The sequence below is a fragment of the Ranitomeya imitator genome, chromosome 4 (assembly GCF_032444005.1).
Source record: "Ranitomeya imitator isolate aRanImi1 chromosome 4, aRanImi1.pri, whole genome shotgun sequence".
NCBI lineage: Eukaryota > Metazoa > Chordata > Amphibia > Anura > Dendrobatidae > Ranitomeya > Ranitomeya imitator.
This window is the reverse complement of record NC_091285.1, coordinates 609,048,275-609,071,541: the sequence shown is the minus strand read 5'-3', so window position 1 is coordinate 609,071,541 and position 23,267 is coordinate 609,048,275. Positions and strand designations below refer to the sequence as shown.

At 43.5% G+C, this 23,267-nt stretch overlaps 1 protein-coding gene across 1 annotated transcript in view; it reads right to left on the bottom strand.

Annotated features, from left to right (window-relative positions):
* Window positions 1–3,764: 3,764 nt before the first annotated feature.
* BMP10 (bone morphogenetic protein 10) overlaps window positions 3,765–23,267 on the bottom strand; it is a 36,782-nt gene continuing 17,279 nt past the window's right edge. Inside the window, exon 2 of the mRNA XM_069766573.1 lies at window positions 3,765–9,145. Coding sequence (XP_069622674.1) covers window positions 8,211–9,145 — 935 coding nt within the window. The 3' untranslated portion in view covers window positions 3,765–8,210. The remainder of the gene's footprint in view (window positions 9,146–23,267) is intronic.

Genomic DNA, 23,267 nt, shown 5'->3' with positions numbered 1-23,267 from the left:
CACAGGAGAACGGAAGAATCCTCCGGTGGGCCCCTGTGCAAGTGTGAGCCACCACCCTCTTATATGATCAATACTTGCACAATATTCATGAATCCCTATGTACAGACAAAGGCGGCATCTCATTAATTTAACAATCTGCCCAGTTCATTGTTATATACAGTATTTGTGTTTGAGGATAATGTCATATTTGCATGTAGCTGAAAAGTGAGGCCCTGGAGTTGGATACTGGAGGGCCATTGGCATCCCAGTCCGACACTGCATGCGCGACCTCCCTCAATGCAAATATATTGATGAGGCCAGATACAGTCTAGTTGGAATGTGGCCGGGAATATACAAAACATATTCTTGCAGTCACATGACCACGACTCTCAGCCGGAGAATCCTCATAGCGCACAGCGTGCGCAATGTGAGAATTCACTAGTAACTGCAGACTTGTAGCCTAGGGCCAGACAGCCCCTTTAAGTCTTCTGTCACCTATTTGTGTTTTTAAACAATAGATGTGAGGTGTGTGTAATGTACGGAGGATATGATTTTGTAAATGGAGAAATAAACATACTGACACCATTGAGGGTTTGTTAAAAAAATATATAGTGGCTAGATGACAATCATAATATTGTACTATATTTACAGTCAAATATATTTTTTACATTACAAAGTCATATAATGCCATCAAAACAAGTGAGACATTATGTTGGGGTGATGATTACAATGAAAGCATAAAACAATATAAAAAACACAACGGTTTCCCCTTTGTTCACATTACTGTAGTCTTCACGAAAAACACTGGATTTATTTGGTTTTATTTTTGCCAAGTATTTATAAATGCTTGACCAGAAATATCGTTTTGATCATTGTGTTCTCGCTCATTTTTTAGGTATCAGATAAACTTTTGCGCATTGAACCAGAAGAAACAGAGAACAATCTATTACTTTTATATTGCACCATTGGATTTTCATTTATACTTATTAACTACAAAAAGACATACCCTTTTTTAACCTAAATTCATGCTCATCCTATGACTTCATTTTGAGCTCGTAGTGATGTCATGGCCCCTCATAAACCATAATATTAAAGGGAACTTGTCACCAGTTTTTTCACTTCTAAACCATGGCCATCACCTTTAAGATCATTTGAATGGGTTTCCTGGAACTGCTTTATACCCTCAGAGGTGCCCCTGCATACCTCCGAAAAAGTGTTTTATACATGACTCGCAGTGCATTAAATTGTGTGGACCGGTCCCATGGGTGTCTGCAGATTGTGATGAGCGCCGCTCCGGTTCCTTCAAACGCCGCTTCTTCTATTTGGATGGAAGTGGATGACATCTCTACGTCAGCCACACAGTGCTCAATCTCTCGCGCCTGTGCAGTGGAATCAGAGACCTGCGCAGGCGCCCCTCACAGCCAATGATTCCACTGCGCCGGCATCTGACTTCTGGCACTCTGTGGATGATGTAGAGACATCGTCCACTTACATCTAGAGAAAAGAAGCCATGTTTGAAGGGGCTGGAGTGGCCTTTGAAGTGACTGGGTCAGCGCCGATCGCAATCTGGAGACACCCATTAGACCTGACGGCGCAATTTACATGTGGCGCTGGACATGTATGAAGCACTTTTTCTGAGGGGGGACCTCTGAGGATGTAAAGGGGTTTCAGGAACCCCATTCACATGATCTTAAAGCTGATGGTCATGGTCTACAAGCAAAACAACTGGTGACAGGTTCCCTTATTGTCTATTATGTTGCCTTTTAATCCAGCTGAATTATTGTCCGCTCAGAAAGAGATATGTAATTGAAGCAGTGGACATTTCATGTGATGTGTGGTTTGAGACATACTGTATAAGGATACATGGGGGCAGTGAGAGAAGGGAGGAGAAATACACTAGGTCGTTACGGAAGAAGGACATTGATAATGGATGGTATGCAATGACAATACTTCCCGGAGGTTATGCCAGTGCAGGGATGTCAGCCAGGGCACTGTATCTGACATTTCTCTGTTACAATTCCAGTTTAGAGCTATGACAACTAAAGAATTCAATATGGAATAATGATAAAAAATATAATAAAGCTTTATATATATGGTAATTTTGTCTATTGGCATCACTTTTCAATGATTCAAGCGTAAATCAAAAGAACAAAATTCTCTTCTATTAAATATAAAAAACTCTCTCAAAAGTGATATAGTTGTGATCCAGCTCATTACCATAACCCTGCTTATGCATAAGGGTGCAAAAGTCAAGATTTTGCAGCAGCCAACCAATTTCTTACTATTATTAATTCTAGATCAATCTATAGTTCCCTATCTGCGTGCTGGAAAACCTTTATACAGCATATCACTCGGTAAGCGCTCGGAGCAAAGCTGTATGGGCTGGTTGGGTTTGGATTTCTAAGTGTGCTGATACCTATTAACATATCAGTCAGACCTTCTCAATGGCAAGTCTGTTATCTCGAAAGGCAGAGATAATGTGGCCTTAAAAAGTGCAAAAGGAGAGCAGGACGATCTACAAGCTCTCAGCCCTGGGAGGAGGCAGCAACGTCAGTCACACTCCAGCAAGAATTTGACAAATTTGCAGCTCAGAATAAATAATGTGAGCTGGCTGTGTGGTTACTTTGCACCGACACCTTGTTATCGAGAAGGTTAGTTGCTGGAGAGTGGCGGAAACATGGCAAGTAGCATACAGCGACCAGGGATGTGCTCTGGGAGTGCAAGGAGAATTGTGAAATTGATTTCTAAAATCAAGCTCAGCCCTTGCAAAAAAAACTTTTTCTAGAGTTCAAAAATGGAGGAAATCAAAGAGCAATTCAAGTCACACTCGAAATGACTATCAATGAAAATATACTCAATCCCAATTTCATTGGTAAAATCATTGATAAGAAAAACAAGTTTGTCCTTAACAGATATTTTATTCTGAAAACCAATGCCCTAATAGATGGAGAACATCTGTCATGTTCTTTTTAATTGTCGAGAGGCTATCATTTTTGCTCATGTTGGCCCCCCTGCAGAGTCTTCACCTGCCCATATATCTTTAGGTTGGCCAACCTACTTTTATCTATCTTGATGCCCCTGCATATAGTTTGACAAGGAGTACAAGTGTTTTTAATGTGCAGATGGGCGTAACCCTAGATGAAAAAAAATAATTTCAAAATGGTTGTGCCAAAATTGGCAGGTTTGACTGCTATGATAAGTATGGTTTTAACGAAAGTAGTAGTCATGGAAGTCATTTATCCTTTGACTTGAAGATTTGACATTTAGGCACTGACTCCTCATTGCCTTTGCACCTTTTTGTCTAGTTTTGCGTGTTTTTCCTTTTTTTTGTTTGCACCAAATTCATTATGCTATTTTCATCTTTTTGGATGTCTATTTTATATGTGCTCAACCGCTTGTTTTTTTCTGTTTTGTGGGCTAGCTCTAACAATTCCATATGTTTTGAGCCTGATTCATCAACTGCAGCTTTTAAAAAAGTGACAAAATTTAGTGCAATGTCACTCCATTCCCCTTTTGTATTTTTGAGTACACAATTTTTTTTATTTATTTTTTTTTTGGGGGGGGGGCATTTTTTTGCAACTTTTGGCTCCAAATGTCGCAAAAAGAGTTCAAGACAGGAAGATAGCCCTTTTTTGACTTTAGGATTTCAAAGTGATCGGCACTCCACTAAAGAGGTGGAGCACAAGGAGGGTAAATAGTGCAAAATAAGTGAAGTCTTGGCACTCAATGAAGGTGTAACCTTTTATCTTTATTTCATCACACTGATCCAACTGAACGTTTCAGCACATCCCGAGCTTTTCACAACAGTATCTCCTCCGGAAAGCTCGGGATGGACTGAAGCGTTCAGTTGAATCAGTGTGATGTAATAAAGATATGAGGTTACACCTTCCTTGAGTGATGGAACGTCTCTCATTTTACACTCTTGTTTACTTTGACCAAATTCATGAATCGCGTGAGCCATATTGATGAGTTTGGCATCAAATACAGGAATTCCACAAGACAAAAATTAAAGTGACTTAAAAAAAATGCAAATTATGAATGGGAGCCTTACGTTGTTCATCTATTTTGTCTACTAGAAGCCTGAGATAGTCTGAAATTTACCTCCTGTCTGATCAGAGACTCACGCTTCTGATTTCTTCTTTCTCCATGATTTACACTGCACCTCTGCTTATTCATATTGATTGCTGTGTGTAGGCACAAGCTGAGGACAATCTTAGTGCAGGAATAGATGATTTCCAGTGTAGGGAATCACTAAATTTATACTAAGAAGAATGAGCCTCAATAAAAGGGAAGAGGTCCTAGAGATACATTTACCCTGCCCGTACACAATGGCATATTACAAGTATACGAATCTGAATAATAAGTCCACGTCTGGCTGGAATTGCTCTTCTTACGGCCTCTCTGGATAATACGATGCAGCCTGTGAACATTTGTAACACGTTTAACATATCATAAGACACGTCCCCTTGTAAATCATTTCTTAGCTTTCTGTCACTACATTAAACCCATCCAAGTTCTCAGGTCAGCCATGGGGAGGTAAATTAACCACAAAAGCAAAATATTATTACGCCAAGTTCAAACCACACTCCCCACAACCCTGATTTTAGGGCAGAATCCAGAGAGCAAAAGCACATGGGAAAGAACTGGAGTTTCATCCTTAGCCCTACTTTAATTGGTTGCAGGTTGCCTGCATCTGTCTTCAGGGTAAGCAATGTGTTTTGCCTCATCGCCTTCGCTTCTGTTATTTTCGGGCTTAACCACTTCATTGTAATGGCCAGCCGTGTCTACGAATAGGTTGCAGCATATAGATGACTAATCACGGAGAGTGAAGACTGGCGCTGGATGGGCGTACGTTTCTCTTGGCAGGTCTGGTAACCTCATACTCTACCTACAGTCCATGTTCACTTCATTACAGCCAATTAGAGCACCAATATTGCGCTGGCGAAGCAGAATATGGAAACCACAATTGTAATTCTGTTGTTATAATACACTCAGTTATAGAAACATAGTTATAACCAGATATAAATACATGGTGAAGTTGCCAGCAATGTCAGTGCATAATTCAGACTAGTTCCACATTATGAAGCTCCTTTTAGACCTCAGAGATTTTTCTTCTACCATGGTCTTGATATAGAAAAGTCTCAAGCCCATAAGAACCATTATTCGCATTTTGGCCAGCATTTGTAAGCCAAAACTGGGAGTGTAACATAAACAGAAAAAAAAAATAAAGTATTGAACAGATTCATGTTTTGGACCACAAATGTGTGAAAGTGGCATAAAGAGCATTTTCTCCCCAAATAGTCACTCCTATGAGTAAAGAATCGAGTTATCGATTCTATCCAGTTCTTAAAAACTGTTTTTTTTGCCATTTCTTTTAATCAATATGGCCACCATTATACCCAATCGGCATATTTTTAAGGGCTCGTGCAGACGACCGTAATAATCAGACAAGCGCTATCCGTCGTTTTGATGAATAGCCTTGTCCCAATGTTAGTCTATGGGGCTGTGCACATGTATGATTTTGTGTCACAGCATGCCCAACTTCTGAGAGATTCTTCTGTTGGAGGAGAAAATGTCTGACAGGTCAACTATTCCGCCAAGTTGTTTAGAGATGCCGAGTGACCCTCACTCTTCTACTTTAGTCTATTGATACCAAACTGAACACAAATTCAACATCACATTTCATCCAGCTACTTTTTTATTTGCTATCTTTGTTTTTTGCTTAATTTCTGTCGGACAGAGAAAAATAATTTCAGTCCAAGTCTTTGAGCACGTTTTTCACTTCTTGCTGCAAATCATTTTCTTCTTGACAGAATTGCCTTTCTTCCTCAATTGGGTAAAACAATCTTATAGAGGTTAAATAAAAACCATCGAGTGCTAACGCTGATGATAACCATATTCAGCTGGTTGCCGAAGAGGTTAATGAACAAGTGATCCCACCCTGCCCCCTCTCCTGCGCAGTTGCAATTCGGTGAGAACTGTATGCAGATCAATGTGGGGGCATCTGCCTTTCATTATGCAATTCAGTGTAAATGTAATTACGCCACTGGCACACACAGCCCACGTGTGCTGAGACTTCGCTGTAGAGCACATAAACTAGGGAAAAAGTTACACAATAACATCATGTCACATCCTCTAAATAAAAGTCAAGGAAGCTCTAAGGCTGCCGGGCTGAAGTATGTCAGGCTAATGGTATACAGTAAAAGTTTTATAGTCAAGCATCTGAAGTGTTAAGGGCTGGAAGGGCATCTTCCCTGGGTACGGGGTGCCCAAAGGATACCAACAAGCCTTGACCCAGGAACTTTGGTATAGAGATAGGGCAGCAAACTTGGTTATAGATGAATCTTAGCCTGAGGTCACACAACTGTATTTTCTCTTAAAGAATTTGGGCCAATTTTGCTAATCACTTTCTGATCAAGCTCTGATCTGAGTTTGATCATAGTGTGATCTGATTTTCTCGAATGAGAAGATGGAAGAAATAATTTCTCGATCTTCTCCATCTTCTCCATTCTGTCAGTCCATGAAAATCGGACTACACACACGTCATCTGATTTTTTTCCACATCTCATTGACTTGTATGGCCTAGTGTGATCCAACTATCAGATGCAAATCAAGCATGCTATGATTTTTTTTTCTGATAGACCCTGCCCAAGCAAAAAATCAGGCATGTGTTCAAGCCCATTGAAGAACTTTGGTCAATGTACGATCCAATATTTTGTCGGATCGCTCTTGGACCGAAAATACAGTTGCCTCCATGAGCTTGTTCATTACAGCAGAAGACTTGATGGTGGGTGTATAACTACACTAATAAAACTCTTGATTGTGACTGTAACAACACAATGTACTATTTGTTAAAAAGAGGACATGTAATATAAAGCTGGATGATCCAAAGTGGACATATATTTATAGAAAAAGGAAGAATTATTTACATCTTTCATCCCGAGGCTCATGCAAACTTGCAAAGAGCATTTATGACACAGCTATACAGCCTCCATGCTCTGCTCCATTGGACTTCGTACAAAGATATTCTGTCCATGAAAAAATCATTTTAGGGCACATTGTCTCATATCAAATAGAGACCGCCATGGCTATTTTTTTCCCGAAAACTGGCATCAGATAGAGTAGAGGTAAAATAGTGGCTTCATGTACCTTTATGGGAACCATCTCAGTACAAAACAATATTATGATATGGGTGTGCATTAACCTTAAGAGGTTGTCCAGAACTTTTACATTATTGGCCTATCTTTAGCTAGGTCATAAATATCTGATCAGAGGGTGTGCGTGACACTTGGACATCCCTGATGTTCAGCTGTTCGCAGTGCAGGCGGGAAGTGGATGAGTTTAGTTGTGGAGCAGAATTACACAACTCTGTAAACTGCATAGTGTCAGCAGTCGGGTAATGCATATCCCACCTCTATTGATTCAAATAGTGGGCAGAAGTGCAGTACCAAGCCGTGACCACTATACAGCTGTGCAGCTCCACAACTGAGCACATCAAGCTGCTGGCGGTGCCAGGAGCAAGCAATTAGCGGGGATGCCGGAAGTCACACCCCACTGAACAGATTTTGATGACCCATCCTAATGATAGACTATCAATTCAGAGGTCCCAGACAACACCTTTAAAGATGAAAATCCATTTTTTAAATGGGATACATACATAATCACTATATCTCCATTACACAACATTGCAGAGATAATGCACTTTTTATAAATGCTGACATTATATATACCGTACTGTATATCTTATATCATAGTAATTTTATTGTGTGACTCTTGATTCCTTTGGTTGAGATAAACTTTCATACTGACCCGTACGTTAGAGGCTAAGTTTATTATCTAGTTAGGGGAGAAATCATTGGGGAATCCAAAATGATTATGACTCAGTTCCTGTTGCTGGACTCCTATGAACCATGCCAGCAAAAACAGCACAGCAAGATATACAAATAATTCTGCTTATCAGTTTCAATGTGACATATTGCCTCCTTGGCAAAAATTTTACAGTTAAGTCCCATTTAGAGATGAAGTTATCAGCAGTGTCGAATTTACAGAACCAGGGTTACTCTGGATCACAAGGACACCTTACAGCTGAAGGGGGCCAAGTGGAGGCTTTGCATTTCCTAGTAGCCCTTTAGAAACATATATTAACTGTACACACAATCTTAAATAAACTCTTTAAATAATGAAATACAAAATGTACAAATTTACAAGAAGCCACCTCCTTCCATAGTCTACTATCTGCACCCACATTCTGACACTACCATGCCCTCGTATTTGAACTTGTATGTAACTACTCCTGCATCCAGATAGAGGATGGATATAGGATCCAGTTTTGTTGCCACACAGCAAGCTTTAGAAGCCTTTTGTGAGTTTTTCATATGGACCAGAGTTTGCACAATGGCGTGTTTGGTTGGCGTGACATTTTCAGTCAATGGATAGGAGCAAACACCTCGGCACTCATAAGCTTCATAACCTGCTGGGGCAATGATCCACGAATCCCAACCAATTTCCTTAAAATTGATGTAAAGTGAGGTCTTCCTGCAAGCATTGCCCTTTGCATTTCTTCGAATACGAGAACTGGCATCATATATGATGTTGGATCTCATCTGCAAAAGGGACTCCTCACTTGGCATGTTACCTTTTCCCCCAAATTCTAAATTCTCCTGGCCAACTTCCTGTTCATGACTTATCATTTCATTCAGTTCCTCCTTTTCTTCTTTCCTTTCGCTGCTTTGATCATCCGAAAAAACAACAAGCAAGGGTTCGTGCTTGGTTTCTGGTCGCACATCTATGTCCAGTTTTGCATCCACAGAATCTTCCAGATCAATGTCTGGGTTTTGTAAGTGAATCTCCAGCATTCGAGTGGCGAATTCTGATCTACTCCAACGAAGCACACCCTCAGTGATGTCAAACATTTCCCATTCGCTCACTGTTTTATAAACCAGCCTAGAGGCCAGTTCCACAACCTTCCTTTCTCCTTGATCATCACTGCGTATTTCATAAACAGTAATTTTTCGGCTCACTCCATCATATGGCACCCTGTCTCTTGGAACCAATATGTACAGCTTAAGCTCAGCCATTACTATTGCTTCGTGTTGAGGAATAGACACATTGAAGAATAGAGGGTATTTCTTCACCTCTGGGACATCGCTGTACGGCATGGAAAAATCTGTTTAAAAGATAAATATATATTAGAATCAAAGCCAAAATATAGTGTAAGCAGAACTCAAGTTATCAAGTGATCATGTAAATAAGGGAAAAAGGAATTCCAGCAAGGCAGCAGGTATGGGAAAGATAAAATCCACAATTTATTGGGTACTTTAAAACAATGGCAGTTCCTCCATTAGCATAACGACCTACGCGTTTCGGCTTTAAAAGCCTAACTCTTGATAACCAAGAGTAAGACTTTGAAAGCTGAAATGCGCAGCAGGTGTGTGAAAGACAAAATCCACACTTTATTAGGTACTTTGGTAACCAAGGGTAGGCTTTTGAAAAAGAGAATGCACAGCAGCTGTGTGAAAAATAAAATCCACGGTTCATTGGGTTCTTTGGTAACCAAGAGTAAGGCTTTGAAAGCCAAAATGTGCAGCAAGTGTGTGAAAGATAAAATCCATGATTTATTGGGTACTTTAGTAACCAAGAATAAGGCTTTGAAAGCCAAAACGCATAGGTCGTTATGCTACTGGAGGAACTGCCACTGTTTTAACCCCTTAATAACAGCCAATACGTCTTTTAACTGACCTGAGATATTAGAGAATAACCTCCTCATACAGATGACAATCCAGCAGCTGTGAGCTGTACACTATAGCTGACAACTTGCTGTATCAGCCACGATCAGTGTTGGCACCGTACATATCTGTTTAACCCCTTAGATGCTGCTGTCAATAGTGACTACATCATAATAAATGGTTAACAGAGTGTGGGGGCTCCCTCTTTATCCCAATTGGTGCCCTCAGATCATAATTTTGTGGTCCTGATGTTTGCGATGGCAATTCGCGACCAAATAGCAGCCATAGAGTCTGTCGGCTGTTGTAACCTGTTCAGAAGTTACCGACATTTAGGTGGTAAAAATACACATTTTCATTTCTGTCATGCCACTTTGCATTAATTCCTGAAAAGCACCTGAAGGGTTAATAAACTACCTGACAGCAGTTTTCAATATGTCAGGGGGTGCTGTTTTTAAAATGGTATCACGTTTGGGAGTTTCCCAATATATGAGACCCCAAAAGTCAATTCAAACATGGATAGTTCCCTAAAAAAATAAGTGTTGTAAATTTCCTTGAAAAAAATGAAAAATTGCTGCTACATTTTTAAACCTCCTAAAATGCTAACAAAATAAAAGAACATTTTACAAATGGTGCTGATGTAAAGCCGACATGAGGGAAATATTATTTATTAATGGTTTGGTGTGGTATGACCATCTCGATTAAAGGGATAATCATTCAAACTTTGAAAACTGCAAATTTTTTTTAACATTTTTCTCAAATTTTTGATATTTTTTTATAAATAAACACAAAACATATTGACCTAAATTTACCATTATCATAAAGTATAATGTGTCAATCTCAAAATCACTGGGATTTGTTGAAGCATTGCAGAGTTATTACCACATAAAGTGACACTGGTCAGTTTTCAAAAATTTGGCTCCGTCACTAAGGGGTTAAAGTACCCTAAAAGCGTGGATTTTATTTTTCACATGCCTTATGCCATGCTGGAATTCCTTTTTCTCTGCTTTTCTATTCAGCCCGTCCCAGGGTGGCTCCGTGTAAGTCTACCAGCTAGTCTTGCTGCAATTTTTTTTCATGGTGAGCTGACTATCCTCTCCTCTTTATCCTTAATGTATCATATAAACAACATCTTTGGACCATTGCTAACTGGGAAAACCCCAAAGACCTGCCATGGTAGAAACTCTATGACCCAAACATCTAACCCTTACAATTTGACCCTAGTTAAAGTTGCTCAGATCCTTCCAAGTACTAATTATTCCTGTGTCTAATATATTTTACCCCTTGACAGGTGTCATTGTCAAAGTAATAATCAGAACATCTGTCACCAGTTTTAATGTGATGCCTGATCGGTCCGTATCTAACCATGACTATAAATGACCCACAACAATGGGCTACGTTTGAGAAAAACTATGGTTCTATGGTCATATTGTTATATTTTACTATCTGAAATGGCCCAGGTAAAATGCTTAATAGTCACGTGGGCTATGGTGCAGCAGTGACTACTTTTGATCAGTTGACATCCTGTTGGGTGGGACTAGCGGTGAATTCACTTGCCAGATCAAGACATCAATTAAAGAGAAGTGGGTGTACTAAAAATAAGGAGATGTGACTTATCACTGATGTAACACCACCCAGACTATTAAGTTAGTTATGCAGCCTTTTTAGAACTTAATTTCTTCATTCTTGATAAAGCAGTGACTGAATGGGACCTGTCGCCAGATTTTCCCCATATTAAGTTCTACCACCAAGATAAAGACCTCTTTTACAGCATACTAGAATGCACCTGTATGTTTTGCCTACCACAAGAAACTATTTTTCTTACGTTTAGCTTTCAGCATTATGAATCATAGATTGTATGAATATTGGAAAAAAAAATAGTTTAACTTCAGATTTAGTGGCATGATAATTTTAAGTTCTATTAAAACTTGATTAAATGTATTAAAAGAACTGGTCAAACAGCCTAACCAATTCAGATTGTTCATCAGATCTGCCCAATTCTGAGCCCATCTGCAACAAGCTAGATATATATGTAATATTCAATCGAGTATGAAATAAAAATAAGCATGTTATAAATCATCGAGGTGATACGGTACAAAAGTGTGTCTGACTATAAAAGATTTCCATCTACGATGACCATCCTACAAACATCCCTTTCACCCTTTCTACCCTTGCAGTTGCTAAGAACAGGTGCCCTGAAATAGTCCATCTGAAAAGACAGGTCTGCATAGTGTCTGCTCTCACTGCCTCTGGGTCGGTCCCGTGCTTTTAGCACCTTTCCTGCCTGGGAACTTGTGTGCTGAATATTCACACACTTGTTTGAAGCAGGAGAATGTATGTATTTACAACATATGGTGGTGTGCCTTAGATTAAAGCATCTGCAGAACTGACATTCTGCCGTAGATCGTGCATTCGTTAACAAATAACACATCTTGTGAATTGTTAGGCCTTTATCTTTTAGTTCAACATGATTTCCATAAGCAGGAAATTATTGAGAAGAAACTATGATGTCTATGTACAAAGCCTCCGAAATCATACTTCAGACATTTGGAGCGAAGTTGTATTTAACAGCATAAAAAATAGTTAAGCAATTTAAAGACACATTATAGGGAACCTGTTATGAAGATTTTACACCACAAATTAATGACATGTACGTACAAGCTTTTTCATGCTGATTATATTCATAGTTTGATTGTAGAAATTAGTTTTTCTGGTTTCTGAGAAATCCAGGATTAAAATTGTATGCAAATGAGCCGCAAGTGCCCCGGGTTTGGGACACTGCACTTGCAGCATTCCTGCTGTCCATCCTTATTGTCCACACGCTGCCTGCCTCCTCGGTATGACTGACAGTTCAAAGGAGTCAGGAATCTGAAACAAGAGTGACCCGTCATTTAGACAGAAGAGACAGGCAGCGGGAGGGGAAAATGGAGAACAGAAGAGCTTCAAGTGCAAGGGTCCACAGTGACCTGTCGTTTAGACAGAAGAGACAGGCAGCGGGAGGGAAAAAGGAGCTGCAAGTGCAATGTCCCACAGTTGCCTGTCATTTTGATACAAGAGAAAGGCAGCGGGTGGGGAAAATGGAGAACAGAAGAGCTGCAAGTGCAATGTTCCACAGTGACCTGTCGTTAAGACAGAAGAGACAGGCGGTGAGTGGAGAAAAGAAAGGAAGGGCTTAGAGTTGCAAGTGCATTGTCCCATCCCAGAACACTTGTATCTCATTTGTACAGTATATGATTTCAACTCTGGATTTCTCAGAAACGCCAAAATGGCTTTCTACAATCCAGGTATAGATTTATTCAACATGAAAGCCCCTCTACATACATGCCATTAGATATAAAATCCTCCTGACAGGTTCCCTTTAAATTCTTTGTTGGTTGCTAAATTTGTGCTTAGTTGAATAATATTTCCTTTGTTAGTGCAATCAGGCCATTATCTTGAACTGATATAAATGGAAATGGACATAATCAAAATGCAATTTTTTTCAGGAGATGTCCATAGTGGTGAGAGTTCTCATAAAACGATGCACATCCCATCTTTGGTAGATGCCTTCGTCCTGACTTAAAGAGGTCAGATGATTATCCTGATCAACTCAAGTGCGAATCTTTGTAGGACAGAAAGTCACCAATCACCAATACCTTATACTCATCTATTTATGCTCCATAGCCCAAAGAGAGAGGGACCTGTGTGCAGATAAAGCACGCTTGTCAGTTGTCACTTCTACAAGAACATCTGGAAGATTTCCAGTCTCCCGGAAGAGATGGAAAACCTCATGGGCCATGGGCATTACCATCGCCTACCAAAACTTCCAGGAAACCATCACTTTCAGAAACTATATTTTGCACGGCATTCATTTACACATTCACGTGGGTCATAGCCTCTTGCAAGAGCAATGCTATGGCTAAAATTGTTCAAAGCATCCATCTACTAGAATACAGCCTAAACATTTGATAAGATTACCTATAACTGCAACCTAGGACGTAGCTAGAAAAGGCTTACAGAGCAGTGTCCCTATTTCCATGGTACCTTAGCATCATATGGGGCTCCCAATACACCATGCATGTAATTTAGTTATTTATCCTCAGCCATCAGTTCTAATTTTTTTTTCATTTTTATCTGAGCGATGCCAACAGTTTAAGTGAGTTGCTATGCTAAGGAAGACCTATACATATGAGGCCAGAAAGTAAAAAAAAAAGACCCCATAAAAACATTACAAAAATAGTGTTGGAGATGATCACATTATGATAACAGACCACGTACTTGGTTTTATCGTAATTAATTATATTAACTTGTTACCACATAACAAGAAACAAAAGTTATCTCTGCAAAACGCACAAACTGCAATTAGAGATTATGTGCAATGAGACTGTCTTTGTTAATTACAACAGATGAAAGATCATATAAAACTCTGAAGAGCAAATGGCCAGCTAATGAAGTTTTAATCACAATCAGGTCGTGAGCTGGAAAAAGAGGGGCCCGGTGTGATTATTGTTTGGAGGTTTGTAGAAATGGTCACACATCAGCGCTATTACTGTAAACCGGAGGAAGGGGTTTATGACTAAAACATGTTTATGGGGAAAAAGTATTGTCAGCTGCCGTATGGACGGTTTGGGTCATTGCTGAATCAAGCAGGGGGTTCTTCAGGTTGATGTGGAAGTGGTAACATATCTAATACTAGATGGTGGCCCGATTCTAACGCATCGGGTATTCTAGAATATGCATGTCCACGTAGTATATTGCACAGCCCACGTAGTATATTGCCCAGCCACGTAGTATATTGCCCAGCCACGTAGTATATTGCCCAGCCACGTAGTATATTGTCCAGCCACGTAGTATATTGCCAAGCCACATAGTATATTGCCCAGCCACGTAGTATATTGCCCAGTCACGTAGTATATTGCCCAGCAACGTAGTATATTGCCCAGTCACGTAGTATATTGCCCAGCCACGTAGTATATAGCAGAGGCACGTAGTACGGTATATTGCTCAGTCACGTAGTATATTGCCCAGCCACATAGTATATAGCAGAGCCATGTAGTATATTGCTCAGCGACGTAGTATATTGCCCAGTCATGTAGTATATTGCCCAGTTACGTAGTATACTGCCCAGTTACGGAGTATATTGTCCAGCCACATAGTATATTGCCCAGCCACGTAGTATATTGCCCAGCACAGAGTCACGTAGTATAGAGACGTAAAAAAAAAATAAACATATACTCACCTTCCGAAGGCCCGTTGGAAGTCCTGCTATACTTACCATCCGCCGCCTTTGCCGCTCCTCGCCACGCTCCTGGGACAGCTCCATTGCAAGCAGCAAGGTCCTTGTCATGCAGGACCTGCCGTGACGTCGCGGTCACATGACCGTGTAGCGGTCACATGACCGTGATGTCACGGCAGGTCCTTTTCACGCAGGCACACAGGACTTGTGATGACGTTGCGGTCACATGACCGTGACGTCATGGCATTTCCTTCTGCCACACCATCCGTGCGACCGGAACGTGCCGGTTGCATCGCGAGGAGCGGGAAAGGCGGCGTACGTGAGTATATAATCATTTTTTATTTTTTAAATTATTTTTAACATTCGATGTTTTTACTACTGGCGCTGCATGAGCTGCATCAATAGTAAAAAAACTTGGTCACACAGGGTTAATAGCAGTGGTAACGGACTGCATTACACCGCAGCATAACGTGGTCCGTTACCGCTGCCATTAACCCTGTGTGAGGGCAGACTGGAGGGGTGTATGCGGGCGCCGGGCAGTGGGTGCGGGGAGTAAGGAGCCGCCATTTTCTTGCGCGTCGCTGATTGGTCACGGCAGCTGCCTGTCATGACTGCCGCAACCAATCAGCGAATGAATAACCGTTACAGACAGACAGAAGGACAGACGGAAGTACCCCTTAGACAATTATATAGTAGATACTGGCAGGTGAATCTGAGGTAATGTCACCATTAGAGTTGAGCGACCTTGACCTTTTTAGAGTCGAGCCGGGTTTCGCGAAACCCGACTATCTCAAAAGTCGGGTCGAGTGGAATCGGCCGATTATGACGTAAAGTCGGGATCGACCGAAACACGAAACCCAATGCAAGTCAATGGGGCAGCATAGTCAGCAGTGAGTGGGGGCCAGGAAAACACCTAGAGTGCCCATTTTAATGTCAAAACCATCCATTCTTCTTAATGAAGCTTGTCAAGCGTAATTAACCTTATAATAATTGGAAGGCATTTGAAATTGGGGGTCATTTGGCTAAAGTTGTGGTGGGTAGGGCTGGTTCAAGTAATTAGTGGGCCCAGGAAATCTGGACCACGTCACGGCAGTGGAGCAGGGAGAGGTAAGTATTTCAACTTTGCAAGTGCTGTGAACCTGAGCAAGCAGGGGGGGCCCACTCGTTGGCATTGGCACTGGCACAGGGCCCCTCAAAGTACAGCGGTGTGTTTGCACGGCGGGGGCGCCTCCCACCGGCAGCAACACTTTTGCGTACAATGAGAGGCCCTGTGCCAGTGACGTCGCCAACTAGTATTCCTCCCCCCACCTGATGAAGGAACCTGCACTTTCATCTGCACCTTCCTCTTTGTCCCCGTGTAAGGTGGTATGGTATGCGGGAAGAGGAACCTGACTTTCAGCAGGGTCACAATCTTGCTGTGTAGCGTGCACGGGGAATTTTGCGTTATGGGTCAATGTACCAGCAGACTCATCTATCACTGGCTGGGCAATGGGCAGGATGAGGAGGAAACACAGATATAGGTCAAAAGAATAAAGTTGGCTAAATGCAGTTCAAAATTGGTAACACAGGACTAACCAGGGGGCATTGCAGTGGAGGACAACTGGAATGAGAGGCTGACACAGAGAGTAGGCCCAAATCAGTAAGTAGTCGAAATGCAGTTCAAAATTGGCAACCGTAGTAAACAGGCGGCACAGCTTTGTTCACTGGAAGAGAACAGCAAGGAGTGGCAGACACCGATAGTAGGCCCCAACCCAACTAGTAGGCCAAATGCAGTCTAACATTAACAACTACTTACCGAGCGCCTGAAAACGGAATTTCAGGACAGGAAACCAGGAGAACAGCAAGGAGCGGCAGACACTGTTAGTAGGCCCCAAACCAACTAGTACGCCAAATGCAGTTGTTCCATTTAGCCACAATTTAACGAGAGCCTGAAGATAGAAGCTCAGGAAAGGCAACCTGGAGAACACCTTGGAGTGGAACACACCATCTCTCTCCACCCCATACCCATTTTGGAGGCCTAATGCAGTGTAGTTTTCTACAACTACTAAACGAGAGTCGGAAGACCGAAGCAATGGCAAGGAAACCTGGGGAACACCTTGGAGTGTAACACACCATCTCTCTCCACCCCATACCCATTTTGTAGGCCTAATGCAGTGTAGTTTTCTACAACTACTAAACGAGAGTCGGAAGACCGAAGCAATGGCAAGGAAACCTGGGGAACACCTTGGAGTGTAACACACCATCTCTCTCCACCCCATACCCATTTTGTAGGCCTAATGCAGTGTAGTTTTCTACAACTACAAAACGAGAGTCGGAAGACCGAAGCAATGGCAAGGAAACCTGGGGAACACCTTGGAGTGTAACACACCATCTCTCTCCACCCCATACCCATTTTGTAGGCCTAATGCAGTGTAGTTTTCTACAACTACTAAACGAGAGTCGGAAGACCGAAGCAATGGCAAGGAAACCTGGGGAACACCTTGGAGTGTAACACACCATCTCTCTCCACCCCATACCCATTTTGTAGGCCTAATGCAGTGTAGTTTTCTACAACTACTAAACGAGAGTCGGAAGACCGAAGCAATGGCAAGGAAACCTGGGGAACACCTTGGAGTGTAACACAACATCTCTCTCCACCCCATACCCAATTTGTAGGCCTAATGCAGCCTACTTTCCGACAACTACTAAACGAGAGCATGAAGATCGAAGCTCAGGAAAGGCAACCTGGGGAACACCTTGGAGTGTAACACACCCTCTCTCTACACCACGGAAGGGCTGATTCTTAGGAAGGAAGGCTGTCGGAAAGAAGCAGGGCGCGTCCGAGGGTGATTATATTCTTATTAGGTATATACTCACCCTCGGACGCGCCCTGCTTCTTTATTTGTAATGAATGTTTATTTGCAATGTGGTTTTGACTTACTCTATTATTTTGGTAAATAATGATTTTATTATTTTCATTGTTTTGCATCTTCTTGGCAATAATATAAAGAAGACGCGACAGGACAACACTCGGTGGATGCCATATCTGTGTTTTAAATTGAAAAAAACTTTCAGTTAACTACTTGCAGGAGAAAGTTATTGTAGCTGGTGGCCATTTTTAGTACTGTACCAGATTTTTGTTGTATATGTTTGTTTTTAATGTTAAAATGTCTGCATTTGATATCTCTCCAGTATTTTCTTTTTTATAAGCAAAATACTTATTTTTATATTTTCTGATGTTGGTTCAAGGGGTACACGGGCAGCAGTAGACAGGTCAGTGGAGGCCTAGTGGAAGGAGGGACCGCAAACAGGCTTCGAAGCCCTAACATAATAAATTGGGCTGGCTGTAGGCAATTTAAAATTGGTTCCAGGGGAACACGGGCAGCAGTAGACAGGTCAGTGGAGGCCTAGTGGAAGGAGGGACCGCAGACAGGCTTCGAAGCCCTAACATAATAAATTGGGCTGGCTGTAGGCAATTTAAAATTGGTTCCAGGGGAACACGGGCAGCAGTGGCCTGGTCAGTGTAGTAGTAGTGGAAGGAACGGGCCGCAGACAGGCTTCGAAGGCCTAACATAACAAAAATTGTGATGTAGGCAATTTACAATTGGTTCCAGGGGAACACGGGCAGCAGTAGACAGGTCAGTGGAGGCCTAGTGGAAGGAGGGACCGCAGACAGGCTTCGAAGCCCTAACATAATAAATTGGGCTGGCTGTAGGCAATTTACAATTGGTTCCAGGGGAACACGGGCAGCAGTAGACAGGTCAGTGGAGGCCTAGTGGAAGGAGGGACCGCAGACAGGCTTCGAAGCCCTAACATAATAAATTGGGCTGGCTGTAGGCAATTTACAATTGGTTCCAGGGGAACACGGGCAGCAGTGGCCTGGTCAGTGTAGTAGTAGTGGAAAGAACGGGCCGCAGACAGGCTTCGAAGGCCTAACATAACAAAAATTGTGATGTAGGCAATTTACAATTGGTTCCAGGGGAACACGGGCAGCAGTAGACAGGTCAGTGGAGGCCTAGTGGAAGGTGGGACCGCAGACAGGCTTCGAAGCCCTAACATAATAAATTGGGCTGGCTGTAGGCAATTTAAAATTGGTTCCAGGGGAACACGGGCAGCAGTAGACAGGTCAGTGGAGGCCTAGTGGAAGGAGGGACCGTAGACAGGCTTCGAAGCCCTAACATAATAAATTGGGCTGGCTGTAGGCAATTTAAAATTGGTTCCAGGGGAACACGGGCAGCAGTGGCCTGGTCAGTGTAGTAGTAGTGGAAAGAACGGGCCGCAGACAGGCTTCGAAGGCCTAACATAACAAAAATTGTGATGTAGGCAATTTACAATTGGTTCCAGGGGAACACGGGCAGCAGTAGACAGGTCAGTGGAGGCCTAGTGGAAGGAGGGACCGCAGACAGGCTTCGAAGCCCTAACATAATAAATTGGGCTGGCTGTAGGCAATTTAAAATTGGTTCCAGGGGAACACGGGCAGCAGTGGCCTGGTCAGTATAGTAGTAGTGGAAAGAACGGGCCGCAGACAGGCTTCGAAGGCCTAACATAACAAAAATGTCAATACAATGGTATTGACAGTGCCAGGCATTGAAGGATGTCAGCGCATAGACTAAACATTGGTGGAGCTGTGAGAGAAAATTTTGAAAGTTGTAGAGCACTGTTTGAGCTGGGGGGGGACTGTCTTGTGGCCGGCGGTACAGGCCCAGGGCCCCTCATATTACAACGGTGTGTCTGACGTTGGGTGCGCACCACCACCGCCAGACACTTTATTGTACTATGAGGGACCTAGTGGCAGTGCCGTCGACCAAAAGCGGGCACACCCACCTCTTCAGACAAACAGTACTCTCACGGGTGCTGGCGCCAAGTGGCGATACCACGGCCCCGTGTGGGGACTTTGGCCATTTAGGGAGGTGTTAACATGTCGGATGCTGGACAATCAGGTGCTGCAAATTACGAGATTGGAAAAGTCGTTCAGAATAGTCCACAGGCAAGACCTTTACATAGGAAAGCTAGGTGTCAGCTGGGCAAGGTGGGGCAAAAGATTTCGAAATCCAGTTGTGGTTCATTTTAATGAAGGTTAGATCATCTACATTTTGGGTAGCCAGACGAGTCCTTTTTTCTGTTAGTATTGAACCTGCAGCACTGAATACTCTTTCTGATAGGACACTAGCTGCCAGGCAAGCAAGCTCCTGCATTGCATATTCTGCCAATTCTGGCCAGGTGTCTAATTTTGATGCCCAGTAATCAAATGGGAATGACGGTTGAGGGAGAACGTCGATAAGGGATGAAAAATAGTTAGTAACCATACTGGACAAATGTTGTCTCCTGTCACTTTGAATTGATGCTGCAGTACCTGTCCTGTCTGCGGTCATAGCAAAATCACTCCACAACCTGGTCAGAAAACCCCTCTGGCCAACGCCACTTCTGATTTCTGCCCCTCTAACACCTCTGGTCTGCTGGCCCCTGCAGCTCGTGTGAGAACGATCACGGGCGCTGTGTGCAGGGAATGCCAGAAGCAGACGGTCAACAAGAGTTGATTGTTTGGTTGCTAATATTATTTCCAAGTTGTCATGTGGCATTATATTTTGCAATTTGCCTTTATAGCGAGGATCAAGGAGGCAGGCCAACCAGTAATCGTCATCGTTCATCATTTTAGTAATGCGTGTGTCCCTTTTGAGGATACGTAAGGCATAATCCGCCATGTGGGCCAAAGTTCCAGTTCTCAAATCTGTGGTTGTGCTTGCTTGAGGGGCAGTTTCAGGCAAATCCACGTCACTTGTGTCCCTCCAAAAACCAGAACCCGGCCTTGCCGCGCCAACAATTTCCACTGGCCCCGGAAAAGCTTCCTCATTAAAAATATAATCATCCCCATCATCCTCCTCGTCCTCCTCCTCCTCTTCGCCCGCTACCTCGTCCTGTACACTGCCCTGGCCAGACAATGGCTGACTGTCATCAAGGCTTTCCTCTTCCTCAGCTGCAGACGCCTGATCCTTTATGTGCGTCAAACTTTGCATCAGCAGACGCATTAGGGGGATGCTCATGCTTATTATGGCGTTGTCTGCACTAACCAGCCGTGTGCATTCCTCAAAACACTGAAGGACTTGACACATGTCTTGAATCTTCGACCACTGCACACCTGACAACTCCATGTCTGCCATCCTACTGCCTGCCCGTGTATGTGTATCCTCCCACAAAAACATAACAGCCCGCCTCTGTTCACACAGTCTCTGAAGCATGTGCAGTGTTGAGTTCCACCTTGTTGCAACGTCTATGATTAGGCGATGCTGGGGAAGGTTCAAAGAACGCTGATAGGTCTGCATACGGCTGGAGTGTACGGGCGAACGGCGGATATGTGAGCAAAGTCCACGCACTTTGAGGAGCAGGTCGGATAACCCCGGATAACTTTTCAGGAAGCACTGCACCACCAGGTTTAAGGTGTGAGCCAGGCAAGGAATGTGTTTCAGTTTGGAAAGGGAGATGGCAGCCATGAAATTCCTTCTGTTATCACTCACTACCTTGCCTGCCTCAAGATCTACAGTGCCCAGCCACGACTGCGTTTCTTTCTGCAAGAACTCGGACAGAACTTCAGCGGTGTGTCTGTTGTCGCCCAAACACTTCATAGCCAATACAGCCTGCTGACGTTTGCCAGTAGCTGCCCCATAATGGGAGACCTGGTGTGCAACAGTGGCAGCTGCGGATGGAGTGGTTGTGCGACTGCGGTCTGTGGACGAGGTCTCGCTTCTGCAGGAGGACGAGGAGGAGGAGGAGGGGGTGCGAACGGCTACAGCCAACTGTTTCCTAGACCGTGGGCTAGGCAGAACTGTCCCAAACTTGCTGTCCCCTGTGGACACGGCATCCACCACATTTACTCAGTGTGCCGTGATGGACACGTAACGTCCCTGGCCATGCCTACTGGTCCATGCATCTGTTGTCAGGTGCACCTTTGTGCTCACAGATTGCCTGAGTGCATGGACGATGCGCTCTTTAACATGCTGGTGGAGGGCTGGGATGGCTTTTCTGGAAAAAAAGTGTCGACTGGGTAGCTCGTAGCGTGGTACAGCGTAGTCCATCAGGGCTTTGAAAGCTTCGCTTTCAACTAACCGGTAGGGCATCATCTCTAACGAGATTAGTCTAGCTATGTCGGCGTTCAAACCCTGTGTACGCGGATGCAAGGCTAAGTACTTCCTTTTTCTAACCATAGTCTCATGTAGGGTGAGCTGGACTGGAGAGCTGGAGATCGTGGAACTAGCGAGGGTGCCGGTGGACATGGCAGACTGAGAGACGGTGGGAGATGGTATTGTTGCCGCCGGTGCCCTAGATGCAGTGTTTCCTACTACGAAACTGGTGATTCCCTGACCCTGACTGCTTTGGCCTGGCAAAGAAACCTGCACAGATACTGCAGGTGGTGCAGAAAATGGTGGCCCTACACTGCCAGAAGGGATGTTGCGTTGAGGACTAGCTTCATTGGCCGAGGGTGCTACAACCTTAAGGGACGTTTGGTAGTTAGTCCAAGCTTGCAAATGCATGGTGGTTAAATGTCTATGCATGCAACTTGTATTGAGACTTTTCAGATTCTGCCCTCTGCTTAAGGTAGTTGAACATTTTTGACAGATGACATTGCGCTGATCAATTGGATGTTGTTTAAAAAAATGCCAGACTGCACTCTTTCTAGCATCGGATACCTTTTCAGGCATTGCAGACTGAGCTTTAACCGGATGGCCACGCTGTCCTCCAACAGGTTTTGACTTTGCCACGCGTTTTGGGCAAGATACGGGCCCGGCAGATGGAACCTGTTGCTATGTTGATGCCTGCTGCGGCCCCTCCTCCTCCGCTTCAGAACTGCTGCCGCCTGCACCCTGTTCCCCCAATGGCTGCCAATCGGGGTCAAGAACTGGGTCATCTATTACCTCTTCTTGTAGCTCGTGTGCAACTTCGTCTGTGTCACCGTGTCGGTCGGTGGTATAGCGTTCGTGATGGGGCAACATAGTCTCATCAGGGTCTGATTCTTGATCTGCACCCTGCGAGGGCAATGTTGTGGTCTGAGTCAAAGGACCAGCATAGTAGTCTGGCTGTGGCTGCGCATCAGTGCACTCCATGTCAGATTCAACTTGTAATGGGCATGGACTGTTAATTGCTTCACTTTCTAAGCCAGGGACGGTATGTGTAAAGAGCTCCATGGAGTAACCCGTTGTGTCGCCTGCTGCATTCTTCTCTGTTGTTGTTTTTGCTGAAGAGGATAAGGAAGCGACTTGTCCCTGACCGTGGACATCCACTAACGACGCGCTGCTTTTACTTTTACCAGTTTCACGAGAGGAGGCAAAAGAGCTAGAGGCTGAGTCAGCAAGATAAGCCAAAACTTGCTCTTGCTGCTC